Genomic DNA, 24,868 nt, shown 5'->3' on the forward strand with positions numbered 1-24,868 from the left:
TGCAATTGCAGTGACCTTTGGGTACTAAGATTCAGCAACTTATTTAATTATTTTTTTTAATTGACAGGTAGATTTATTTGCATTCGGGGTAGCTTAACATTTGATAACACTAGGTTATTTCAAAAGACACTTTTTGTCTTTTCTACTATTTCCAGCATTGGTAACAAAGGTGACTTCACCCTGAGGAGAGAGAGCAAGACACTTGTGTTATGGCACTGTGCGAGCTAAATGCATGTTTAATGGGAAGCATTCCTCGTCTTATGCGTTAGCTGTAGCATGCTGTAGTTTTGTAGTTTGTAGTTTGTCATTGTGACGAGGAGGCCTGCAGTGGGTAGTTACGAAACCTTCAATCATAATGGAAGTCTTCCTCTGGTGACTCCAAAGTTCACTCATTCAACATGACTCCGTCCTCATTAAAGGTGTATTCATCGACTCGATTACCCGTCAATATTGAGCATCTGAATCCTAAATGCTGGTATGATACCCTTCAGGTGCAGTCTACCTTGCGTCCATTGTCATCCACGAGATAAGGCACCCGCTTTCGCGGCTACACACCTGTGAAATAATCTTCTTTCGCCTCGGTAGCGGTCGAAGAGGACTCATCGTCATGGTAGCTGTCGTGCACGTACACGATCCAAAACGTCACACAGAACACACAGAAGAACACCGGGTACATCATCTCGACACACTTCTTCACGTAGTCGGACCACGTGAGCCAGCGGTACTCCTTGCGGATGCTCCACATGCTCTTGAGAAGCGACTGGACGCTCCACTGGGATCCTTCGTCGTCGTCGAGTTCCTCCTCGACGGGTCGCCGCCGGGCCGCGTGTCGCTCGTGCGCCCACTGGTAGAACTCGGACCACTCGACGCGCTCGCCGGCGGGCGACTCGCCCGTCTCGGCGTCCCAGAAGAGGTCGTCGCCGTGCCAGGTGGACTGCCGCCGCAGCCGGTCCATGTCGAACCCGTGCCGCTCCGCCATCGCTGCCGGAGACGTGGACCGACGACGGGCGAAACTGAAGCGGCGCGGGGCGTTCTCTGTGGTGAGCGCCCCGCGACGCCGGGTGGCGCGCTGCCGCTCCTCGCGGTGGCTCTCATCGGCCAGCTGTCTCGCCAGCTTCGGCTGCCGGTAGAAGAATAGCACGTCGTCTACCGACTCTTGCTGTTCGCGCTCCAGGCCTCGGAACGCGTACCGAAGGTCCAGGAAGCAGGCTACCACTGAGAGCCAGACGAACGTCAGCACCGAGAGCATCCAGACGTCGATGCTGCGCACGACGCCCGAGTGTGGCACCGTCTTCAGCTGGCGCAGCAGCTGCACTGTGCAGACCAGGTTCAGGAACGAGAGCAGCACACGACCTTCGCCCAGCTCGTCGGGAAGATAGAAGGAAATCCAAGCGATGATTACCATGAACAAGCCGGGAACGAAGATCAGGAGGACGGCGTGCGAACTTTTCCGGGACACTTTGACAACGACGGACAGGCGAGAAACTTCCCTGTAGCCTAGTGACTTGTAGCGCACGACTGACTGATGTCTGTAGGAAACTGCCACGTTGAATCCTGACGTCAAATGTCTATTGGCAACTGAAAACGCTCCCGTGTCCCAGTGCAGCTCCACTGAGTAGTTTTGTGCCTGGAATGCACCAAGATACCATGTGCATATATGCACATCTAGAGGATAGCGTTGCAACGACGTTTCGCACCAAAGTTTCGTTGATAGTGTCTGACGAACACTGAAGCCCGTGGTAGCATTCATTTTTACTGAATCTGTTTCAGGTGAAGTCTGAAATGAATGAACAGACTGTGAAGAAGATATGAAGAGTTGCGGTATCCACGTGGGCTGGCGCGACTCTGTAGCACCATTCGAGCTATTTTCAGACCTTGCGCAGGGATTCAACACCGATGTATGAGACGCGTTCCATTTGATTTCCAGGGATGTGCGTAGAGTAACGAAGTGAACGTCGTTAGTGGCGGAAATATCCTCCAACTGTCCCCTGATGTACAAGGGGAATGCATGTGGGCATCGGGCGATGTTCATATTTTCTTTGTGCAAGTCTTCGCAATCCAGTCTTTTTGCAGTTTTCGGTGGCTGTGATCCGCAGATCAAGGAATCTGAAGGGGCTTCTGAGGATCGCACATTTGTCTGAGCAAGTGCATTTGTAAACAAAACTGCGTGGACAAAGTAAAGGAAACACCACATTACATTCATGCATGGTTGTAGGCCGCACAGACACTGCGGAAAAGCAATGAAAAATGATTCAGACTCAGACACTCATTGCCTTCATGAAACAAACTTACGTTACATCATGTAGGGCGTTGCGTCACATCAAAACAAATGGAACAACGAAATGGCCCAAAAAAGCAAAAAAGCAAGATTACTAGAACATAAAAAGCTTTCGTTTGTTTTCAAATGAAGTTGGTCACGATGTGTTCCGTGCATGGCACCTCTGACGCACAAAGCTGATGCCATCGGTATTTTATCGCCTTGATCCCATCTTTCTATGCGCATCGACGCAGCCAAACTTCCTCGAATAACCTGTAACTTGTCTTACCTGGTGAATAGTTGCGTCTCGGCAATGGCAAAATGACTTAGCTTCAGCTATCATTTATTTATTTCCTAAATCATAGACAACATGAATCGTTGTAAACGGCATGGCCTGGGAGCCTTGACAGTAATTGCAAGGCAAGATTCGGTTCAAACTCGTGTTTTCTATGTCGTTAATTGGTGGGACATAACCGAGGGTTTACTGCTCGATAGTTAGGACATGTTTCGTTAGAATTGTGTTTTTCTATTGAAAAACAAATCTGAGTTCCCTGAAATTTTGCTAACGCTGCCCGAGACCAGTAATCCATCAATCCCTGGTGTATGAGGATTACCATTCCTTCGGGGAAAACATACTGGTGATTCACATGCTGTTATTTGCGACTGATTTAATTCTCTGATTTTCAAGAAAGCTTCATTGCACACACACACAAAAAAAATGCGCAATTGGTGAGCCCTCCGATTTCGCCACACCGTTCTGATCAAGACCACGACTTACTCCGAGGAACCGGCAAACATAAACTGATTATGGTTTGTAGTGTATTCACACGTTTGATCTCGATGGAATACGCTTTCGACGCGTGACGAAGTGCACAGTATTCATGTAAGAAAAATATGATTGCGTCTCAGAGACAAACATCAATGCAGGATCCTTGATCCACTTACAAAACATTGCAACACGAACCTAGTACAAATGTCATCTTGCGCTCCACAAACAAAAAGGTGAACATCTACCACCTATATACGAGCATGGGTCCAATTTAAAAATAGACACATTTGGGATGTTCACAAACAATTCCAGTCATGTGCTGGATTTCCAGCTGGGTAGGAACGAACGTAAAGCGTACATGAACATTTGACAAATTTACAGAGAACTAACGGTAGTTGGCACCGAAACGTCATTTGTTCCCATCGTCCCTTACCTTACAGATCTTTCAAGTTGCCTTTAAGAAATGCTGCGACATAAAATGTCGGATGGAATCGATACCTTTGTGGCTATCTCCTTTCACATACGCCTTACTCCACACTGCGAAATGGCTTACCAACCTATTACACAATACACATTCAAGAGATTGCATTAAAAACATCAGCGCCGTCTCGCCGAAAACGGCCGTAGATTCATGTGCGTCCACATGGCGTCATTAGAGCGGCAGTGGGGGATGGGCGGCGGTGGGCGGACCGCGAGCGCGGGCCCGGACCGGCGTCAGACCCAACCCGAGCCGGCCGGGCCGCCGCACGGGCGCAGAGCGCCGCGACCATAAATAACCAGTTGAGCCAATGAGCGACCGCGCGCTGCGCGGATGACGGGAGAAGAGAGCGCATGGGGGTGCCTGCCCGCCGATGCGGGACGCACACGGGAGACGTCGAGATACCGTCCGACCGCTATCCGGCCGCCGGATTATGTTCGTACAGCTGCTCACACCGCTCTAGCAGCTTCAGGATCGGCGTCACGTTGTACGGAAACAGATCACGAGCCACGAGCTGCTGTAGCGAAATGCGCAGTCCAATCAGCACACCCATCACCTCTTGTAACTTAGCGCCGCACGCGCGCAGAAATCTCGCCCAATGTTTCCGCACGAACTTGAGGTAGCGCAGCAGGTAGAGCAGGAAACAGGTCTCGTTCGAGATGAGAAAATCGAGCAGTAGGTCGTGGTCCCGGCGCACGGTGCCCAGAAACTGCACGAAGCTCCGGTGCGCGTCGATGGCGCGCTCAAAGTCAGGCTGCACGCGCGCCCGCTCGGCCAGGCCGGCGCAGAGGTCCAGCAGGCACACCATGGCCTCGACCAGGTAATCGTCCTGGTCACAGAGCAGCACCACTGCCCACTCGCTCATCGGCGTCTCCGGGTGGAACGGCAGGCGCGCCTTCACCCAGCCGTCCAGCCGGCGCACCACCTCGCGCAGCGTGCGCTCTATGATCACCATGTCCTGCTCCTCGGATCCGGAGCCGCCAGCGGACCGCGCCGACGCCTCGCTGCTGCTTTCACATCGCGTCTCCTTCACCGTCACCGCCAGTGCCTTGAGCACGAGCAGCACAGTTTTCTGCATCAGGGGCCGATCGCCGCCGCTGCCGCCCGCGCTACCGCTACTGCTGCCCGCGAACGCACGCACACCACGCTCGTAAGGCACCGCCTCTAGCAACCGACCAGCGCGCGTTTGTCGTAACAGCGCATGAGCCAGTCCGGCTGGCTCCTCAGCCACGCAGTCCTGCAGCGCAATCGTGCTGCCATAGCAGAGCACCTCCGCGTAAAGATCCAGCACGGCTCGCCACACGTGGGGAGAGGCATCACCCCCTAGCGAGCTCATCAGGCCCTCCAGTCGGCCGTAGAACGACTTGGTCTCCACGATACTGAGGTTGTTCTTCACGGAGATGATGGTTGTCCAGAGTCGGAGGAAGGCGAGTACCTCCGTCTCGTGTGCGGGCCGCGTCAGCAGCCGGCAGAAGCGCTGTGTCACCGGCACCCAGCGGTTCTCCAGCAGCGCCGTGATGGCACATTTAATCTCGGAGAGTGTCTCCGGGTCGGGGCCGACGCTGATGGCCGCGCAGCCGGCCGGCAGCGGGCGGGCGCCGCCGGCCGCCGACTCGGGCGGATCGTGCTGCTCGATTAGTCGCTGCAGCGCGTTCAGCGCGTGACACACCTCGAGCTGCCGTTCCGACTCGAGCACGGCGGCCACCAGGGCCTCGAGCAGTCTCTGAGCGCGGCCGGGCGGCAGCAGGAGAGCGGCCAGCGTCAGACAGCGGCCGGCGCCGCAGCTGAGGAGTGCCGTGCCCGAGGCGAGCAGAGCCAGCAGCGCCTCCAGCAGCGGCCCGTCCGCCTGCCGCTGGGCGCAGACGGCGCGCTGCAGCTGCCGGCACATGCTGCCCAGCCGCAGCTGCTGCAGCGCCGCCTCCTGTAGCAGCTGCAGCGTGCTGAGCGCCAGCACCTGCCGGCGGCTGTCGGCGGCCGACAGCTGCGCCGTCAGAGCCGTCAGCTGCGCGGCCGGCAGCGGGCACAGGCAGCCCAGCTGGGCGCGCTCGTGCAGCGCCGCCAGCGGGTCGTCGAGCCGCGCGGTCGGGCCGGGGCTGGCGAGGCGCGGCCGTTTGGCGGCCGGCCCGCCGCCGCTCACGTCCAGTCGACTCTCGGTCATGCCGGTGCCGGCGGCCGTTCACCGGCCAGTCGGCAAGAGCCTGTGCGAACAGAGGGCACAAGGTATGTCAGAATCAGAGCAGCACAGCACAGACTCGTACTGCAGCAGCCTGTGCGGACGGAGTCGGGAGTCATGTCCTGACACACGTCACAACAGGACAACACGGACTAACACGGCCGGAATCCTGACCAGACGGACAGCCGTACCCAGCCGACGCACTGTCGATAATGTTGACTTTTGGAAAACGCGCAAACGTCAAACAGCGCGAATCACCACGTCAAAACAAACGATAATGGAGATGCAATGCATCAAATACACTAGACTGTAAAGCACACAAATATTCAGACTGGTGCGCAGATCCAGACTGCTGGAACTCTTAATAAAGCCAATATGCTTGAAGCAAAATTATCGATGCGCAACTAAGATGGGCAATTACGGATCAGCTGTTCATGGAACGCGTAATTCACACGGAAAAACGTGAAACATTAACAGCCCCTCGAGAATTTCAGACCCTCAAGGTCGTACCGACCTCCTGCTTCTGGCCGCCAGATGCCAGCTGATTGGCGGGTCGATCGGTCTAGCGCCCGGGGCGGCCGGGTCAGGGGTCAGGTCGGCCGCCAGCTGATTGGTCGCCGCCGAACAGACTAGCGCCCGGGACGGTCGAGTCGCTGGAGCGCTGATCTCTCCCAGTGCGGTCAGTGGAGTTGGTCACGCGGCGAACGCCGAGTGTGCCGCGAAGTGAACTTCAGTCGGCCAATTTCAGGCAATTTTATCACATTGCTGCTGTTTTAGAGTTAGCTACTGAATATGTATATGGAACTGCAGAGAAGAAACAATTCACTTCTGCCTGGACACCATAAACAGCATACGAGGTAAGGCTGACCTCTTACATCCTTTTATTTTTCCCTCACTTTTTTCAAGGGAATAAATGCGATACACCAGTGTATACCCATTCGCAAATGAACGATCAGTCTCATTTGGAAGAACTTGCTCAGTGAATATGGTCGAATGATGCATTACAAATAATGTCGCTATCATATTGCAAAATGCGCAGAATTCACTTGGACACTTTGGTAAATGCACAAATATATGACAAGATAAATAGTTTACCTGGCGTGCCAATTTTGGCAATATGTGCCGATCGGTATTATCAATCAGCCTTTCATTCGTCTCACGTCTGACGACCTGTCCTGGCCAGAGGGTTGTTCCGTGTTCATAGCAGGGCGTGTTAATTGGTTACATCAGAATTATCCCGTTCGGTGGCGCAACAATAGCAGGCTCTAAATCTCGCTAATTTACCTGGATGGTGTCGAGCCACATTCTAGTATCCTGCTTTGTTTCTGTTTACATTAAAGCTGAAATGCTGGTAGCCCTAATAGGTGTTTGTATCACGCTACTGGGCTCTGCAGATAAAATGGCTACAGATCAACTACACTGAGGGATGGTAGTGACAGGGGCGCGGGAACTACTTTCCGACTGGGGGGGGGGGGGGGCACACCATAATAGAGATCAACATAGGGTACCCCCAAATCTAGCTTTCTCACCGGATTTAGGCCACTTATTTTTCACCCCTCGGCTTTTTCAACAAAAAAAGAAAACATTTGCAAAAAAAGTGTGGTATTCCGTCTCAAAGCTGTGGGGGCACCGCCCCCACGGCCCCAGAGTTGGGGGGGGCAAGCTGCCCCCACTGCCCCCCCCCCCGGCTCCCGCGCCTATGGGTAGTGATACACAGCACACTAGACACACTGGACAGCCTTCAGGCCATGGGAGAGCTATTGGTGATTGTAGTGCGCTGACATCACAGCATTTGACTTTTAGTTGACAGAAGTGGGCAGCAGGAGTTGGGGGACACACAGAGAAACTCACTTGTCCATACACCACTTACCTGATGTATAAAACAGCAGCAGCAGGAGCTCACAGCGCTTACGCGCCATGTCTTCCTTGAACAGTGATCATTTGGTCCCCAGTTGTCCAAATTGAGCTCTGGGTTAGAAATGCAGAGTAACTTTTAGACTTGACAGAGAGCGGTTACAAACTACTGTAAATGCATAGCTGGCTGCACACAGCCTGTATATTGTATGATTTACCTGAAACACATGAAAAGACACAGGGTAAGACATAAGGCAGAAGGTACAAAATGTATTTTCTTTTATGTCAAAAAGGTGATCAGTCACAGTAAATAAGTTATTATCTGAATACCCATGATACTGCAAAGAAAAACATTGAAAGGCTCAACAACATCAACAAACTCAATGCATGTGTTTGAAGGATACACAGCTTATGAAGTTGTGAGACACATTCCCCCCTCCCCCCCCCCCCCCCAGATGTGGGCAATGAACAGCCTTATCCTCTGCCACAGCCTGCAACCCAAATATTATCTACCTGATCTACATTAGATGCTAGGCTAGATTTGATAATTTTTAAAATAATTTTCCACTTTTCATTGGCCTGTTGTGAGACATGGCTGTAACATTTTTTTTGGCACAAAGCAAAATGTGCAATGGTAAGATAATACAGTGACAATTTTTCAAGTCATCCTTTCAGGCTTCAATGGAATCAAACTAAAATAGACATTGCAATCGCTAACCTCAAAAACTTCATAAGCAGGCTCATTTTGCATTTATGGATTTGCATTTCATATGCATTTGGATTTCATATGCATTTATGGATATACGTAAGCACACTACACATACAGCGCTATATAATATAAAATCTGAATGCTTGGATTGCCATTGAACAGGCAGACATCTTTCCACATGCAGCTGTTTGGCATCTATTTTTCCTTTTTGACAGGGCCATTGTGATATGTTGTTTCCACATACCTGCAAGTATGTCTGGTATTGGTGCTCAGTTTCCCTGGAAACAAACAAAATTGCAACTTTTACTTAATTTCCATACAACTTGAATATCAAGATAAATATTTACTTTAGGACTGACCTTTTCAAAAAAAATATACACATTCTTCCATTTTTTGATATCCTGAATACAGAAACTCACCTGTTAAACTCACCTGTTAGGTTTCCACAACCTTGGCTCGTAAAGGAAGGAGTGGAAACCTATTGCGTGCAGAGACGCGCCAATTCCTTGGGTGGGCAGATGGCTGGACCTCAGGCAAGGAATTGGAATGGTGCGTCTGCATTTGGTATAACACTGAAAAAAGAAAACTGGTGCGTGTTTTAAGTGCCAGAATCCTAGACAAGATGATCAATTATGTAAATGAGAAAAGAGGGTACCGAAATGTGATACATTCTCGGAAGGAAAGGTCAGGATAGGTAACCTAGGTTAGTCCACCCGGTCCAGCTCGAGAAGGGCGGGCAGCAGCTACCTAGGGGGTAAGGGCGGAATATGATAGGTAGCCCAGGCGCGTATAACCCCGCCCCAACTTGGGAAGGGTGGGGCGCTTACCTGGGGGGGGGGGGGATGAAGGATGAGATGTGGATCGTTTGCCTTCTCTTATCCTGTGTGTTCGTACAATCTACTGCCCAGTGCGGCTTTCAGTCCCTTTTTAAACTGCACCAGGGACTCCTCGTTCACCAGCCAATCTGGGAGGGCATTCCAATCGCGCACGACTCTGTGGGTGAAAAACCGTGACCTTGCATCTATAAGACTCCGACACGTTTTTATCTTTCTACTATGCCCGCGCGTTCTGTTGTCGGCCTCCAGATCCCAGAGGATCTCCGGGGATATCTTACTGTGGCCGTGAAAAATCTTCCAGCATTTGATAATATCGGCTCGAAGGAGGCGTCCCTTCACAGAGAATAGGTCAAGTTCCTTTAGGCGATCACCATATTCCATATTGCGGAGCCCAATCACATTGCGAGTCCAGAGCCTTTGAACAGACTCTAATCTTTTGAGATCCTGTACATAGCCACTGTTCCAGATCGGTGACGCGTACTCGAGAATGGGGCGAATGTGAGATTTCAGTATATGAGTCATAAAGTCAGGCGAGCGACACCTGGTCGATTTCAAGAAATTGTGAGCAACTCCTCCAGCCTTCGCTGCTATGCTGGCACAGTGTTCATGGAATTTCATCTCGTTGTCGATGATAACACCCAGGTCACTACATGACGTAACGCAGGGAATTGTGTCACCAGCCAGTGTGTATGCACGGGGCTCGAAGTCATGGAATCGTCGCCTAAATCGTATGACGGCGCACTTCCTGAGGTTCATGCTGAGACCCCAAGACTCTGCCGTAGAGTGGAGCAAGTCTATATCCTTTTGTAGCGCCTCTTCACTGGTGTTGTGTTTATCGTTGTCTAGTTTGATAAATACTTTAAGATCGTCAGCAAAGATCTTATAACTGCACGACAAACTGGACGCAACGTGGTTGATGTAAACCAGAAAAAGAATGGGTCCTAAAACCGATCCCTGAGGAACGCCACTCCGAACCTCCGCAGCTGAACTCGTGGTGCCCTTAACAAGAACCTGCATCGTACGCCCCACCAAGAAATCTGTCAGCCATGTGATAAGTCGCCCTTGGACACCGACTAACCTGAGTTTTTCTAGAAGAATGGTATGGCGCACCACATCAAAAGCCTTTGAAAAGTCGAACAGAACTAGATCAACGGGATGGCCCAGATCTAAGGCTACAGTTACCTCATCGTAGGTCAGGAGTAGCTGGTCTTCCGTGGATCGTCCTGGACGAAAGCCGAACTGTTCGTCACTGAGGATCTGATTTGCAATGAAGAATGCGTAGAGCTCTTTGGAAATTATCCTTTCAAGACTTTTGCAAGATACAGACGTGAGCGATACTGGTCTGTAGTTCATTGGGTCGTTACGAGAACCCTTCTTAAGTATCGGTACGACGAGCGAGGATTTCCACGCCGAGGGCAGCGCTCCCTCCAGAAGAGACTGCCTGTAAATCATGAGAAGTGGTGTGCATAAAGTTGCAGCACATGCCTTAAGCAGGGCTGGGTGCAAGCCGTCCTGACCCATTGCTGAGTTCGGATCAAGGCTACTGAGCGTAGAATGTACGTCAATTAGGCTAATGTCAATGTCAGCCATGACAGTATCACTTCGCTGGTGAGCAGCTGGTTTATCTGGAATCGTCGTAGCGTGTATGCCAGTAAACACATGCAAAAAGCAGTCAGCCATCTCCTTGGGGTCGTCAGATATGGTATCAGGGTCGAGACGAAGAGGACCAACTGAAGAGCGAAGCTGCTTCTTGTGTCTAATGTAAGAGTGTAGCAGCTTGGGATTATCTCTAGACCTTGCTATGAGTGATTTCTCGTACTCAATTTGCGATGATGCGGCAAATGATCTAAGTTGCGAGTTGGCCTGCTGAAAACCTTCCAGCGCCAGGGTGGTCAGATGCGACTTCCTACCATGTTCTGACCTAAGGCTTTTGTATTTTTTCCAAGCCTCCTTTCGCAGACGTTTCAGCGACGATGGGGGATTCGCCTTCCAGGGGATCTTCCGCTGCCCACCACCCTGACCGGCTCGCGGAATGAACTGGTCAACGAGGGGCTCTAAGATAGACAGCAGCTTAACAAAAGCGTCTTGCGCGGAGATATGTCTGAGCTCAAAGTCCCAGTCAACAGTGCTGAGAGATGCATTGATAGCACTATACTGTCCTCGATGCCACTGGTGTCTCAGGAGTTGTTGCGAGTGTAACTGAATGTCCATGTCGAATACATACTCACAGTGAATACTACAGTGATCGCATCCGGGTGGGGGAGGCTGCACTTGTACTGTAGTTATCCTGTCCTGCTCGGAGGTTAGAATAAGATCTAGAACGTTGCCAGACCTCGGGAACGTGGTCTCATGTATCCACTGCGTAAGTCCGAGGGCAATGAACATGTCAACAAATGTCCGATCAGCTGCTGAGAATTGCCCACAGGGTTTATGGTCAATCCAGGCAACCGAGGGGAGGTTAAAATCTCCGAGAATGACTACTTCCTTCCCAGTGCAACTAGTCAAAAGAAAATCAGTTAAAGCCTGGTTCTCGCAAGAAGAGTATGAAGGGGGTCGATACACCACGTAAATGTGAACGTTCATCTTTCTCAGTCTAAATGACAGGCAGTTAGGGTGTGTTGTATCTACTTCATCAAATCTCAAGGCCTCTTCCACAAAAGCGCAAACGCCATGCTTAGATGTGGCACCAGAGTCGTTTCGCAGTAGCTCATAGCCAGGGATGGAGACAGTTGCATTAGACACAGAAGGAGTAAGATGGGACTCTGTGATCAATAGAATGCCAGGTCTAAACGAGTTTACCAGAGATTCACGAATGATTGAAAGCTTGCTACAAATGCCGTTTACATTGCAATGCACTAGTTGTAGGCGGAACGTCCGTGGAGTACCTCTGCCTCGTATCAGTTTCCCTCCCCGGGCCCCTGAGGAGAGCTGGGGACGTGCTGGCCGTCTCCCCTCCCCCCAGCGCTGTCAGCCGGAGGGTGAGCATCCGGGGCTGTCACAACACGAGGAGACTGAGCGGACTCCAGTGTCGGGTTAGGAGCAGGTACCACCTGCTTGGGGACAGTTTCATGGTAAGATGCCACCTGCTTAGGAACAGTTTCATGATAAGAGTGGGAAGTGTCTGCCTCGGGTGTGTGTCGTGTTTGGCCAATCTGCCAGTGAGAAGTTGCATTCTGAGACCTGGACTGTACCCAGACGTGTGGCCTAGAGCTCTGGCGTTCCCTGAGCTCCTCTCGTTGCTGGAACGTGAGGTCACGACGAATGAAGACATGCGAGTTCGAAGACTCACGAAGATGTTTTGCATTATCCAAAATGAGCTTCCGAATTCTGCCGTCGTGAACATTGCCCCTATACAGGTCACCATCGCTTTTGATCCGGCAAACTTCTGTGAACTCAACCTGTTCCCCTATCAGAGCGGAGGCGATTTCTGTAAATCTAGTCACTGCCTCTCTAGCTGTGCCCACTCTCAGTCCCCGTACAACGAGGGAGGAAACTCTTTTCCTCCTCTCCTCCATTTCACGCAGTTCTGCCCTGACAATATGTCTGTAGTCGTTGCTTGTGGATGTGTACTGAGGCTTTCCGGCCCTAGTGTTGACCCCAGCAAGGACAGCCTGGTGAGGGTCTCCATGGACCTGAGGGCGCACCTCAGATGGAGACCTGACTGCTTCAGCATAGGTTCCGCGATGTACGGGGTGAGACACATGCTGCTGTCGCTGCTGTCCCTGGAGCATCATGTCAATAGATTTCTTTGACTCTCCTACCAGTTTAGTCAGTTCTTTGATAGAAGACTCGAGCACATGGATCCTTTCCTGAAGGCTAGAAACAGAATCAGGAACCTTGGTTTGACGCTCATGTGAGGCGTTTGCATCGTCACGTGTCTGTTTCGGTGTGTCGTCCTGATGCTCAAGCTTATCTGGGAAGACCTGTACTGAAGCATCAGTTGTGACTGGTTTTGCCTGGATGTCACTTAAGTTTGGACGCTGTCGGCAAACATCACAAATGAATGCCAGAGATGAGTGTCTCGAGAGAGCATTATATGCTGCCTTGGAAATTCGCTGACAGGCTGCATGGGACCAGGCACCACATATGTCGCACTCAACCCCCTGCTGGCCATCACGCACCTCCAAACCACAAGTTGCACCGCCCGGCCCCCCACTACAGATTGCCTTGTTCCTCACAATTCCCTGGGCTAGTCTGGTAACAGTCGGGGACACAGCTGTACCAGCGTCAAGTGGGAGGGAGCTGATTGCAGCCGCTACTGCTCCCTGTGTCTGTTGTTCAGGGGCTGCTTCAAGCGGATCCAGTACCAAGGCTCCTGGGGGAGAGCGTGTGAGTGGCATGATGGAAGATTGCAGAGAATTCTGAGTCCAATCAGAATCACCACCAACTCAAACCAAGCCCCACTTATACACAATAATAAAAAAAAACACAGTGTGCAAGAAGAGAAAAATCACAGAAGCATATCAGGCAGCAAACAGTTTGTGCGGTCAGCAAGCGGGACCAATGCAGCACAGAAAACAGGTGCGGTCAGCAAAAGGGACCAAGGTACCACAGACAGCTTGCGCGGTCAGCAAGAGGGACCAACAGTCCGCACAGTCAGCAAGTGGGACGAATGCACCAGACGGGCCGCGCAGTCAGCAGGCGGGACCAATGCACCAGACGGTCTGCGCGGCCAGCAAGTGGGACCAATGTACCACAGACAGCTTGCGCGGTCAGCAAGAGGGACCAACAGTCCGCACAGTCAGCAAGCGGGACGAATGCACCAGACGGGCCGCGCGGTCAGCAAGTGGGACCAATGTTCCACAGACAGCTTGAGTGGTCAGCAAGAGGAACCAAAGCAGCTTTGTGTTTGTGTCATGCCAAACAGACAGTAAGTAAAGCACCAGTACAGCAAGGGCAAGAAGTGCAAGTAGGCAGTGCAGGAAGTAGGACTAACTTTGAGCTGCCAGTTGCTTACTCCCAAACAGGTGATGCAGGCAAGCGGGGTGCAGCAGCTTGCACCAGGTGAAGCAGCGTGCAGCTCCTCAGCCTCCTCGTTGATGCAGCATGCAGCGTGCAGACGTGCAGGAAGTGCAACAGCTCCTTCTTCTAACACGCCGATTTGTAGGGCCTTGACATTTCTGGCAAAGTGATTACTAGCCACATAATTCGACGATTCGAATACAGATATGATACTTAGATGGTCTGATGTCACCAAGATATCAACAAAGATACATAACCAAACCTTACCTAACCTGACCTACTGATATTTGCCTACCTGTGGATAAGGAAGATGTTACTCACATGAATAGATTGCAAGCAATAAGTCAAATATTTTTAGGTTAAGTGGCTGTGGATCAGGCTTTGGGCCTTTGGCCTGAAGCCAGATGCAAAACCACTTAACATAAAAATATTTGACTTGCCATCAGTCATTGTCTGTTATATCTCCTAAGGCATTGCCTTTGGCACTGCACTGCTTTGCCATGAGCAATGTAATGTTACTTTCCATATTGTATTGGTGCTTTTAAACTTGTTTGTGCCATTGATACTTATAATTTTTCAGATATGATATCAGGAGATCAAAGGATAAAATGTGATTTGCTTCTTACTTGAAGATGGCAGTGAAAATAAATTGGTAATCAGTCCTTAAGTAAATAAATACCAACATCAATACCTGGTAGCATAAGGAAGCGTCATGGACTGAAATAGCCCAGAAAGCTACCAGCCTGCTCTTGCTTCACAGCTCTCATAGGTGAAATTTACATGGGTGTATAATTCACCAATAATAAGCCAAGAACTCTACCAAGTTACTTCCCATTGCAAGAACACAGCAGGCCAAGAACAATGTCGAATAGCCTCGGACAGCATGCCATAACTGATAACTCAGTAAGGTGCAACCCCAAGTTACCATTCCTCTTAATTCAGAAATGCCTCAATGGCATAAGACAGATACAAATTGAACCTGGCCTATAGATTGGGCTCCTACCTAAAAATAGTTATTTACATAGCAAATAAAAGATTTTTTATTGCACAGGGAAAGACCATATTTATCCGCCTGTAGCTCTCGCATCAATAAAGAAGGCAGAAATGAAACTTTAAAGTATAAGGTAAAGATACCCTTATTTACCCAAGTAACCAACTCAAAGAAACAAGAAAAATGAGCGTTATTACCTCTTAAAAATGATTTAACTACCACGCTCACCAGCATACATTCACAACATAGAACAATACAATGTTGGCGCAGTTTCGAAACCGACGCAGCTAAGCTACCAAATGGCAATGACGTTCGTGTAACTGTGCGTATATTGATATTTACTTTGATGTAGCAGCTGGGCCTAGTAAAATGTAAAATATGAAACTTTTTGTTTCAAAAAAAAATTAAAGGAGTTCATAATTTTATTGATGCTTTAAAACCTCTCGCTAGGTGAGGTAAATACAGGAAGCCATTTTTGATGTTATGACCCATGTTATCATTTTCTCAGGCTGGTGAATATTCACAAAATGATTCACCCATATCTCGGATGATATGGGAATAATGTTCGTGAGCACGAATTTACTGTAGGCATCATATTTTCAATGACACTTTGAATAATAACGGATGCCATACGAATACATGATGATGATGATGATGATGATGAATAGGTATCACTTTTATGGGTATCACTCAAGCTATTTAGTGCAAACAAAATGAATTGTGGTCGATTTCTTTCTCCAGGAAAAGTTGGCAGCAATTTCTAAAGGCAGTAACGACGCACGAATGACACATTTCCGTGACTGTGTCTTAGGAGTAGTGTAGGTAATTGATAATTACTCATTTGTTTTTTAATTACCATTGCAGTAATTAAGCTTGTTCACTGACAAAGAAGTAAATTACACATATTTTACTTGGAAATGATAACTCTGAAATTGAAATAAGTTTTGGCTGCGCTCAGTTTTCATTCAATTGATCTGGAGGAGGTCCAGCAAAAGAATCAGAATCACAGCCTGACTGGCTATTGATTATATATCCAATTTGAATTATTTTGTCTTCTCTGACTTCCATAAAAGCAAAAGGAAGTTTGGTAGGCTGCACTGATTCTAGCTTGGATGGGCATGGTTTAATTTTGCATTGTATCCATGTTTTTCTGATGAGTGATAGCTCCTGCCCTAGCTCCAAGCAGTCCAAACTGAAACTTTTGAAGGGGTTAAGGGCCTGGGGCCGTATTCACGTAGACTTCGTAAGTCAGTTTTCCTTCGTAAGTATAATTTGGTATTCACGTCGACACTTCTTAAGTTGTTATCGACGGAGTTCACGTGAATAAAAAAATTTACTTAAGAAGTAGGCCAAACTTAAGAAAATTCTTACGAAAATGATCGACGTGAATACGGCCCCTGGTAGCCCATTTTGATTTGCTGGCTCTGGCCATGCCATCCATTCATTCAAACATAGAGGTTAAAATTTAAAGAGAAATCATAGGTCTACAAAATAAGTCCCCGTCATATGTGGTTCACCAGTGGGCAGTTAGCGCCTGAGTGCTACTCAGGCGACACCTGCCCGGATACGGAGAGGACTTATTTTGTATACCTACTGTACAGATAATAGCTAAATTACTGTAAGACTTGAGCGCAGCTGTAGTTTAGCCCTGTACGATACATTCTAGAAATTCCCACTGGCCCTTATCTGAAGTTATATTGTTCAATTAATTTATATAACTCAGGCTTAAGCAGTAATGGCAGAACACCTTCAATTAAGTTGGGGCTGCCGACTTTTGGCCTCATCCTTTCCATGCAATGCCCATAGGACTGATGTTAGAATGCCTAGATCAAAGGAGGGCATGTTACCCTGGTGCCCTCCCCATTCTGCTGCCTATGGGCTTAAGAGAAAATGCTATTCATATCTGAATGGTAAATTTGTGTAGTTGAAAGGCTACTGATGAGAACTTCAGAAGTAGGTAGAGATACCTACTCTAGGATATTTCTTATGATGATAATGAATCAATAATGATCAATGATGATTAGAAAACTTGGTATTACAAGTATTTGTATGTGAAATTTTTTTGTCTTGTCCCTGCAGTCAGAATATGGAAATTATTATGGCACTTAGTTATAAGAGCATTACCTACCTAATTGAATAAACGTGTTCTATTGTTATCCTTCTGTCACTAGTTTCATGCCCAAAAGCCCTCCCACTTCCCAGTCATAGCTCTTTGATCTATCAGATATGTATATTGCTAGATATTTGAGGGATGTGTTTCAAAAAATGATCCTTTATTTAATCCTTGCTGATATATCTTTCTTTGAACCTGTTACCCGTCCACAAATCAAAGCCAAAATAATGGTGAAGCAGCATTTCATAATTCATATGCATGCCAATCAGCTTTTTAGTGTGGAAATTGAATTGACACCTGCTAAGCTGTAATCGCTTAATACTTGTAAAGCCGTAATCGCCACGCCATGTGTGGAAGGCTTTTGGTGTCAATACATACATACATACATACATACATACATACATACATACATAAAACAGCATTGTAATATTGGACTTGTGCTCCTATTTTCTAATTGAGCTGAATTGATACACAAGTGTTATTATTACCGTAAAGTGGGGCTATTTGAGACAGTGGGGCTATTTGAGACGGTATTTAAAATCGCTATAAAATGAAGAGCGTTTGATTTTTATGTGATATTTTTGCTCAGGGAGGTGTGGAATCGAGCAGTAAATTCGCCTGAGCAAAAATTAAGCATAAATTTCAAACGGTTTTTATTTTATAACGATTTTAAATACTGTCTCAAATAGCCCCACTGTCTCAAATAGCCCCACCTTACGGTATCTATTACCCAGCTGATGGATATCATTTTCCAGGCCAAAAGGCATTCAACAAACATGGCTCTACTTTGTGGCTTTAGGAGACTGCCCTGCTTGCAAAGTAAGTATTCTTATGTTGTTTAAAAATACGTTTAGTTTGTTGTATGGTGGTATTAGGTATATGAGTATGTGTTTTATGCATTCCATGCAAAACAAGCAAATATTGTGTTGGAGGCTAATACTTTGTATTCTTATTTTATAAACCTATGGATATTTATCTTTTTCTTTGAGTTTGCATTAATGAATTATTGAAGCACAAGTGATTTGTTCGGTACTTCAGCACCTATTTATGTATTATATTTCATATTGTAATGCATCCATTCAGGTAACAATAGTTGTTATAGTTTTATCTTGAAGCTGCCTAAATCTTCTTTGAGTTTGCAATAATGAAGCACAAGCGATTTATTAGATACTTCAGTACCTGTTTCATATTACATTTCATTCTGTAATGCATCCATCCATTCAGTTAACAGTAGTGTAATAATTTTATCTTGAAGCTGCCTAAAACTTCTTCTTTGAGTTTGCATTAATGAAGCACAAGCGATTTATTAAATACTTCGGTACCTATTTGCATATTACATTTCATTATGTAATGCATCCATTCAGTTCACAATAGTTGTAATAGTTTTATCTTGAAGCTACCTAAACAAAACGTGTGAACTACTGGGGATGTATGTGTTGTGAGTCGGTGCCCTTTCCCCACCTCGCCCCGCAGGGTCGGTGGTGCAGGTGACGGCGCCGTGGCTGTCGGCGCGCGCGGCGGCTCCCCTCAGTGTCAGTCGGCCGGCGCTCTCCTCCCAGCTGGCTGAGGACCACGTCAAACACTGGAACGCCGAGCGGCTGCTCACGGTCGGCCTGCTGGGCGTGCTGCCGGTCGCCTTCACCTTCCCCAGCCCGGCGCTCGACTACGCCGTGGCACTCTCGGTCGCCGTCCATAGCCACTGGTCAGTATGTGTCCCCAGGACTAGTAGCAGCCACTGGTCAGTATACGACGTCCCTAGGACTAGTAGCAGCCACTGGTCAGTGTGCGTCCCTAGGACTAGTAGCAGCCACTGGTCAGTATTTGGTCACTGGTGCAGGTAACGGTCGGGTCCGGAGGATAGACGGGTCATGTGTCTCCCAGTAGCACGTGTCTGTCGTGGTCTGTCTCTGATGTAAAGACAGTCTCAGTCAGTGCTGGAAATGAGGCCGCTTTCTGGTCCCGGCGTTTTATTCTCCGGGCGGGCTAATCGCGTCCAGCGTTTAGCCTTTCGGAACCCACTCAGGGTCGCAGCTGTTTTCGCCGCTCGCCCCAGTCGAGATGCTAAGTTAATAGTCACACGAAGCTTATTTAGGGCCAGCCAAACCAGCCTAGTCTGGAGTTACTGTTAAATGTATGCATATAGATGAAAGAAAAAGGTTTTGTAGAATCGATTAATTTCAAAGTTGTATATTAAGAGGCCCCAAATAAACTTCGTGTGACTATCAACTTTGTATTTCGAATGGGCCGAGTGGCGAAAACAACCGCGACCCTGAGTGGGTCCCGAAAGGCTAAGCGCTAGACGGGGCTAACCCAGCCGGAGAATAAAGCGCCGGGACCAGAAAGCGGCCTCATTTCCAGCACTCTCAGTGGTCAGTCGTGGTCTCCATATGTAGAGGTTTTTGTTTTGAAGTCATTTGAAGGGTAACGAAAGAACGGTTTTATCGGTGTTTTTATTCAGTTATGAATTATTTGCCGTGGCTGCTATACATTAAAACGTAGTTCGCTTCGTAACAGCACAGCCTCTGCGAACAAATGCTCCTCAACGTATTTTGTGCGCGAGACTTTTCACGGGTCATTCACAAACGTTTCTCGTTTATCGGTTAGTAGCGTGCAATAACGTCTTTGGAATAGCATTGATTGCGTCGATGTGCCTGTTCGTCGTCCGTAGTTGGGCGCCGTGTAATGTGTCATTGTGCCGACAGGGGCATGGAGGCCATCTTCGCCGACTACGCGCGGCCAAAGCGGGTCGGCGTGTTCCTCTCGAAGGCGGCCATCGGCGCCAACTACTTCATGTCGGCCTTCCTTCTCGGCGCCCTGTTCTACTTCAACTACACCGACGTCGGTGTCGTCGAGGCCGTCAAGATGCTGTGGCGGGCCTAGAGCGGCCCGGGCAGGGCCGGTGCGCTCCCGCGCGAGAGGCCAGGGGCGGGTGTCGCGCGGTCGGCGCCGCCCGAGCTTTACAATATGGCCGGCGGTTGCGATGCGGGTGGCTTTCTCAGCACAGCTGAGTGTATATACGGCGTCAGTGACTGTGCGAGCGGTAGGAGTGAGTTGAAAGCGTTGGTGACGGCGTAGTCTGACGGAAGTAGAGGCTACCCGTGTTATGTTGCTGCACTGTGACTCGTTTTGGCTGATTGGATGTAGGTGGATCGTATGTCAGTTGAACTGGCGTCTTGCGGAGACAAATGTGAGATGCGGGAAAACGAAATGAACGGTTAAGACCCTATCCTGTGGTGTTTATGGAGGGCGGTTGCGAAAGGCAGCATTAGACATGCCGTTGGTCAAGCTACTGTACTCACAGCTCTCACAGCCTGTACTAAACAACAGGCTATCACATGCTTTAGACAGGAGTGCCGGAAAAAGTACGTAGTCGTTCAGAAAATACAGCGTGCAAACTAGAACAAGCCCAGATGAACAAGCTACCAACGGTGTGTTCAATGGATCGGAGACGCGTAGCGACTTAAAGCCGAAAGAATGACGTAAATGAGTTTTCTTTTATCCAAATATCTTCGAACTGCAGAGTGCAATGGAATCAGACATGAGTTATCGATAAGCAAGCACGTAACTAAGTCAGTGCGACTGTGCGTCCACAGTCGCAAAAATGATGCCATCGGGCTGGTGGTTTCTAAAATAGATTATAGAATATTATAAAATAAGACATAGGTAGATGAACTCGTCGTTCCAAGAGACAATATATTTTCCCTTCTGGGACACTGTGACCCAACAGCCTGAACACGGAAAGCCATACTCATTGCTCAGTCCTCGTGTCAGGCAGGCCGCAGCACGTCATGAAAATAAGCGTGTTCTTGTTATGTCAGATATTATTTTTTATTTTGTTGTGTTAGGCCCTTTCGGTCTGAAGAGAGTCGAGACTATTGTCCATTTTAGGGCCGGAAGAATGCTGGGAATTGGGGGAGACATTGGTCTGGGCGAACACCCTGGTTGGTCGCCGGGGCTAAGCCCGTCCAGAAGACAGAGGCCGACCAGCCCCCCCCCCCCCCCCCCAAGCACTCACCGCACCTGGGTACGGGCGTGCTCTTACGGGCGTTCCCGCATTAGATAAAGTTGCCCATTTAGCTCGGAGTATGGGAAAGAGGCGTGGAGGACTTGTCTGCCCTGAGGATGGATGAAACACCAAACAGGGAACGGAGGACGTCAGATAAGTTATCGAGTCGCACCTAACCATGTTCACTGAAGGTTCGTTCGTTTGGCAGTCATTTGGCCGGCCCTGATCAACCTCGGTCCGCAATTTTACAGACGAGTCCTACAGCTGGGTCGTTACGGTACAGGGACCCGCAGTTGCTTCTGTACACACTAGTATTTCAGCGTATTCTTTGCCTGTGACACCGTTGGAGGCGAATTGGGAAATGATTGTGTGCTTATTAAAACCACCATCTGAAGGGCTTTAAACTGATATGCTGCTCTCCTAATTCAGTGAACTTTTTATGGCTATATCAGCAACACATTGTTTTCAGCGCTTTTTCCTGCCCCATTCCTTCTGAAACCTGGAACCGCTTATTCCGTTTACTCCTGCCATCTGACGATGGTCGTGCTGACTACTAGTTCCGGCGCTAGTTACTGCTCCAGTTTTGCACCCGGCACAAACTCAGGCGGCACCGGGCCGTGGCTCGACCAGGGGAGGGTCGGACCGAGCCGACTGCCTGGGGCGCGGTTAGATCGGACGCCCTGCTGGGGAAGGGGACGGGAGTGAGGGGGAGGGGAGGAGGTGGTCACGTGGTCCGTCCAAGCTCGCAGACGGCCTGTCCTGCGCCCAGCCATGTTCCGTGATCCAAAATGGCACGAGAGCTGTGGAATTCCTGGAGGAGACGCTTCGAAAGCGAACTTCAGCAGCACTAATTTACCATATTCTGTGGAGATAAATGAATATTATCTTAAAGGAAATAGTTCACTTTCACGAAATTATTTTTTTTTTGCAATGGATTTGTGATTTTTATGTTCAAAATGATCAGCAAAGAAACTAAAACCTTTTTACAACAAAAGATTATTTCCTATATTTTTAATATAGGAAGAACTTTTCAGTTTCTGTAAGGCACACGCGATCCAGTATGAAAAGAGCATGGGTCCCGAAAATTCTTCAGAAACTAGAGAAATTATCGCGGCCACCGGCATTTGGGCGATCTGCTCGTGCTTTTGTTACTGGAGCGCCTCACTGGAGCGAATTTCTCTAGAGTTCTCGTAGATAATTTCTCTAGTTTCTGAAGAATTTTCGGGACCCATGCTCGTTTCATACTGGATGCGAATATATGCAAGGCACACATCCTCAACGCAAGACACATTTTTCGGGACGAGAAATAGAATATCTTTGCCTAGGGTGATCGTTGGGCTCAGTTGGGCTGTAAAAGCTCCTGATTTATGCTCGTCTCAGCCCAAGCTACGGAACTGCTATTCCAGTTCAAAACCCATGTTAAAATGTGAACTATTTCCTTTAATGCAGAAAAAATTATGTGCCTAAGCTGTCTTTTTAAAATTTGTAAATAGGATTATTTTTAGGGACTTAGAGGTTTCGTATACACATGTGAATTGTGTTACATTAAGCCGTTTCGCTGTTATGGTTACTAACTGATGAGTTATCCTTTTTTCTCACAGGGAATGACAATACAATAATAATACGAATAAAACAGACGTTTCGCACAAAAAAGTGCCTCCGTCAGTGGCAAGAAATAAGTAATTAGGCATATATGTTTTCTTTCGATAAAATCGATGAAGTAGTTATTTTTGTTTTGTTTTTAAAGATATATTTTCAGCAGTTTTTTAAGCACATCATGGAAGCTTATAAACATTTGTGTATTTTATCGGCAACCCGGCTGGCCAGAACGAGACGGTGCCGCATATAGTTCTCATCGATGTTAAACCTATACACTTATTTTTCTCCACTGACGAAGGCACGTTGTTGTCCGAAACGTTTGGTTTTATTCGCATTGTTTTTATATTGTCATTGTCCGTGAGAAAAACATACCCATATGGACTGGTCTCAGTTCATGTAGTAATTGTTGCATATTAATAACACAGATAAAATGAATATTAGCCCTCACCACACATATAAGTAGAGGTAGGTAGACCGCGCCCCCTGTTTTTCACCAATAAATCGCGGCAAAGCGAAGGATTGCGACGATTCTTTGGTGCCCTGGAGTTAATCAAGTTTACAACTTCCCGGAAAATTAAATAGCCCTGATAATTTTTGCATCTTGTCTGAGAATTTTATATCCCTGAACCAAATTACCTTTCACCTGTGATTATTTTTCTCAAGATCATGTCAGGCCAGAATAGCAATTGAAAGTCAGCGCACATCTGTGTGTTTCCATAGTCGTTTCGTGATAAGCAACGTGACAACATGTGAAATATACTATCTAATGTTTGTCTCATTGATTGTTGTGGGTGCCAAGGTCACGTGAAACTCAGGTTAAGGTCATTTACTTGAAATGATCTCGGTTAACTTCCTTAAATTTACACCTTTTTACTGTGGTTTTTAGGAAGTGTTGGTTTGAAATTTAGCACTCATTTTAGCATTTGAAAACTAGGCATACTTAGGTATCAGTTATAGTGCCTATGCAATATGTTGCAAGGCTGTAAGTGCTGGTTAACATTCAATGGATAGCCGGCAGAACGCCTAATGGGTGATCTGGCGTGACCCGTCCTACCCCAAATGCTTTGATACATCATCTTTAATCAAAGCAAGTGCAAATTCGAAGTCAGAAGCAAGCCAAGTCCCAGCAAACTTCACTTGTAGAAATTCTAGCAGGACCCAATTTTCCGTGCTTTTGGGTTATTAACCTGATCTGGGAGGTCAACCAGTGACCTAGGATCTCAGCATTGACCAGGACATAAAAAATAATTGGCTTTCTCTCGTCAGCGATGACCAGGGCCCTCAAATCATCGGATTTCTCTCGTCACGAGCAGCTCGCTCTTTTTTATTTTTCAGCGAAGCTCTGGCTATTCATGAATGGCTGAGGGTTTCTACGCCCCTCCGCTACATATAAGACGCTGAAAAGAAATGCCTAAGTGGGTGAGGGTTAAATATCGATTGGTTTTTAAGTGCCGAAGCCCGAAACACTTAAATTTACTTCGATAGCAGTTTTTAAGACCAACGAGCTCGAATACTACTTCTTGAACAATGTAAGCACCACATAAAATGAATCGTAAGAGAAGCGGCTCAAGATTAAGGAGCTATGAGACACTTAATAAAAAAACGGCATAGATTAGAAACTGCACCTAACTTGCACTGGTTTTTAAACCTTTTCGTTGCAGACTGGTAGATTAAATTTTAGGATTGATTTAAGCTGATGCTCAAATGGAGCTATTCATTCGTCATTCATGCGACCATCCAATTCCATTCATAAAAGAAGCCAGTGACAAAATTGTTCATTTTAGATAAGTGTGAAATACAAATTCAATAAAAGTGTAATGATACGGCAAATTTGACAGCTTTTATAATGAACAGACAAGCAACTTTAACAAATCAAAGTTGAGAGCCCCAAATAGGGGAGAGTGAGGTAAGATGAGCCAAGGGGCAAGTTTAGCCACCCTTTGTTTCTCAGCTCCTATGGCGCTAATTGACTTGAGCTTCCATGTGCCGTTCGCTTACGATGCTGCAGTCTTTCACGTGAGACGGCAACGTTCTCACGCTCAGCACCCGGTAACATGTGGTATCGCCCCTGATAACTAAGACATGTTTTGCCTTTAAAATGAGATGGTTGTTATCTGCGGT

General features: G+C 47.8%; 2 protein-coding genes across 9 annotated transcripts; one reads left to right on the forward strand and one right to left on the reverse strand.

Moving 5' to 3' along the window:
* Window positions 1–3,062: 3,062 nt before the first annotated feature.
* LOC122379205 (protein lines-like) lies at window positions 3,063–15,333 on the reverse strand. Of its 2 annotated transcripts, XM_043361202.1 has the most exons (4): window positions 15,227–15,265; window positions 8,485–8,518; window positions 7,548–7,749; window positions 3,063–5,702 (listed from the first exon to the last, which is right to left on the reverse strand). In XM_043361202.1, exon 4 carries the CDS (start codon window positions 5,660–5,662, stop codon window positions 3,920–3,922), a length of 1,743 nt encoding a protein of 580 aa, XP_043217137.1. In that variant the 5' UTR covers window positions 5,663–5,702; window positions 7,548–7,749; window positions 8,485–8,518; window positions 15,227–15,265; the 3' UTR covers window positions 3,063–3,919. The 2 variants fall into 2 exon arrangements, with proteins under 2 accessions (XP_043217137.1, XP_043217138.1); XM_043361203.1 differs by lacking the exon at window positions 8,485–8,518 and having other exon boundaries at window positions 15,227–15,333.
* On the forward strand, window positions 6,299–20,368 carry LOC122379206 (succinate dehydrogenase [ubiquinone] cytochrome b small subunit, mitochondrial-like). 7 transcript variants are annotated; one of them, XM_043361207.1, is made up of 4 exons: window positions 6,299–6,534; window positions 17,898–17,961; window positions 18,616–18,844; window positions 19,845–20,368. In XM_043361207.1, exons 2-4 carry the CDS (start codon window positions 17,919–17,921, stop codon window positions 20,020–20,022), a joined length of 450 nt encoding a protein of 149 aa, XP_043217142.1. In that variant the 5' UTR covers window positions 6,299–6,534; window positions 17,898–17,918; the 3' UTR covers window positions 20,023–20,368. The 7 variants fall into 7 exon arrangements, with proteins under 7 accessions (XP_043217142.1, XP_043217146.1, XP_043217139.1 ...); XM_043361211.1 differs by having other exon boundaries at window positions 6,310–6,356; XM_043361204.1 differs by lacking the exon at window positions 6,299–6,534 and adding an exon at window positions 15,820–15,851.
* Window positions 20,369–24,868: the final 4,500 nt, after the last annotated feature.

The sequence above is a fragment of the Amphibalanus amphitrite genome, unplaced genomic scaffold (assembly GCF_019059575.1).
Source record: "Amphibalanus amphitrite isolate SeventyFive unplaced genomic scaffold, NRLGWU_Aamphi_draft 000073F_arrow, whole genome shotgun sequence".
Classification (NCBI taxonomy): domain Eukaryota; kingdom Metazoa; phylum Arthropoda; class Thecostraca; order Balanomorpha; family Balanidae; genus Amphibalanus; species Amphibalanus amphitrite.

What these genes read in the sequence shown, in the direction of transcription:
- LOC122379206 (XM_043361207.1), top strand. Translation starts at nt 17,919, where the DNA reads ATGGCTCTACTTTGTGGCTTTAGGAGACTGCCCTGCTTGCAAA. An exon ending in GAGACTGCCCTGCTTGCAAA is followed by an intron (nt 17,962 to 18,615) that starts GTAAGTATTCTT and finishes CTCGCCCCGCAG; the next exon opens with GGTCGGTGGTGCAGGTGACG. An exon ending in GTCGCCGTCCATAGCCACTG is followed by an intron (nt 18,845 to 19,844) that starts GTCAGTATGTGT and finishes TTGTGCCGACAG; the next exon opens with GGGCATGGAGGCCATCTTCG.
- LOC122379205 (XM_043361203.1), bottom strand. Translation starts at nt 5,662, where the DNA reads ATGACCGAGAGTCGACTGGACGTGAGCGGCGGCGGGCCGGCCGCCAAA.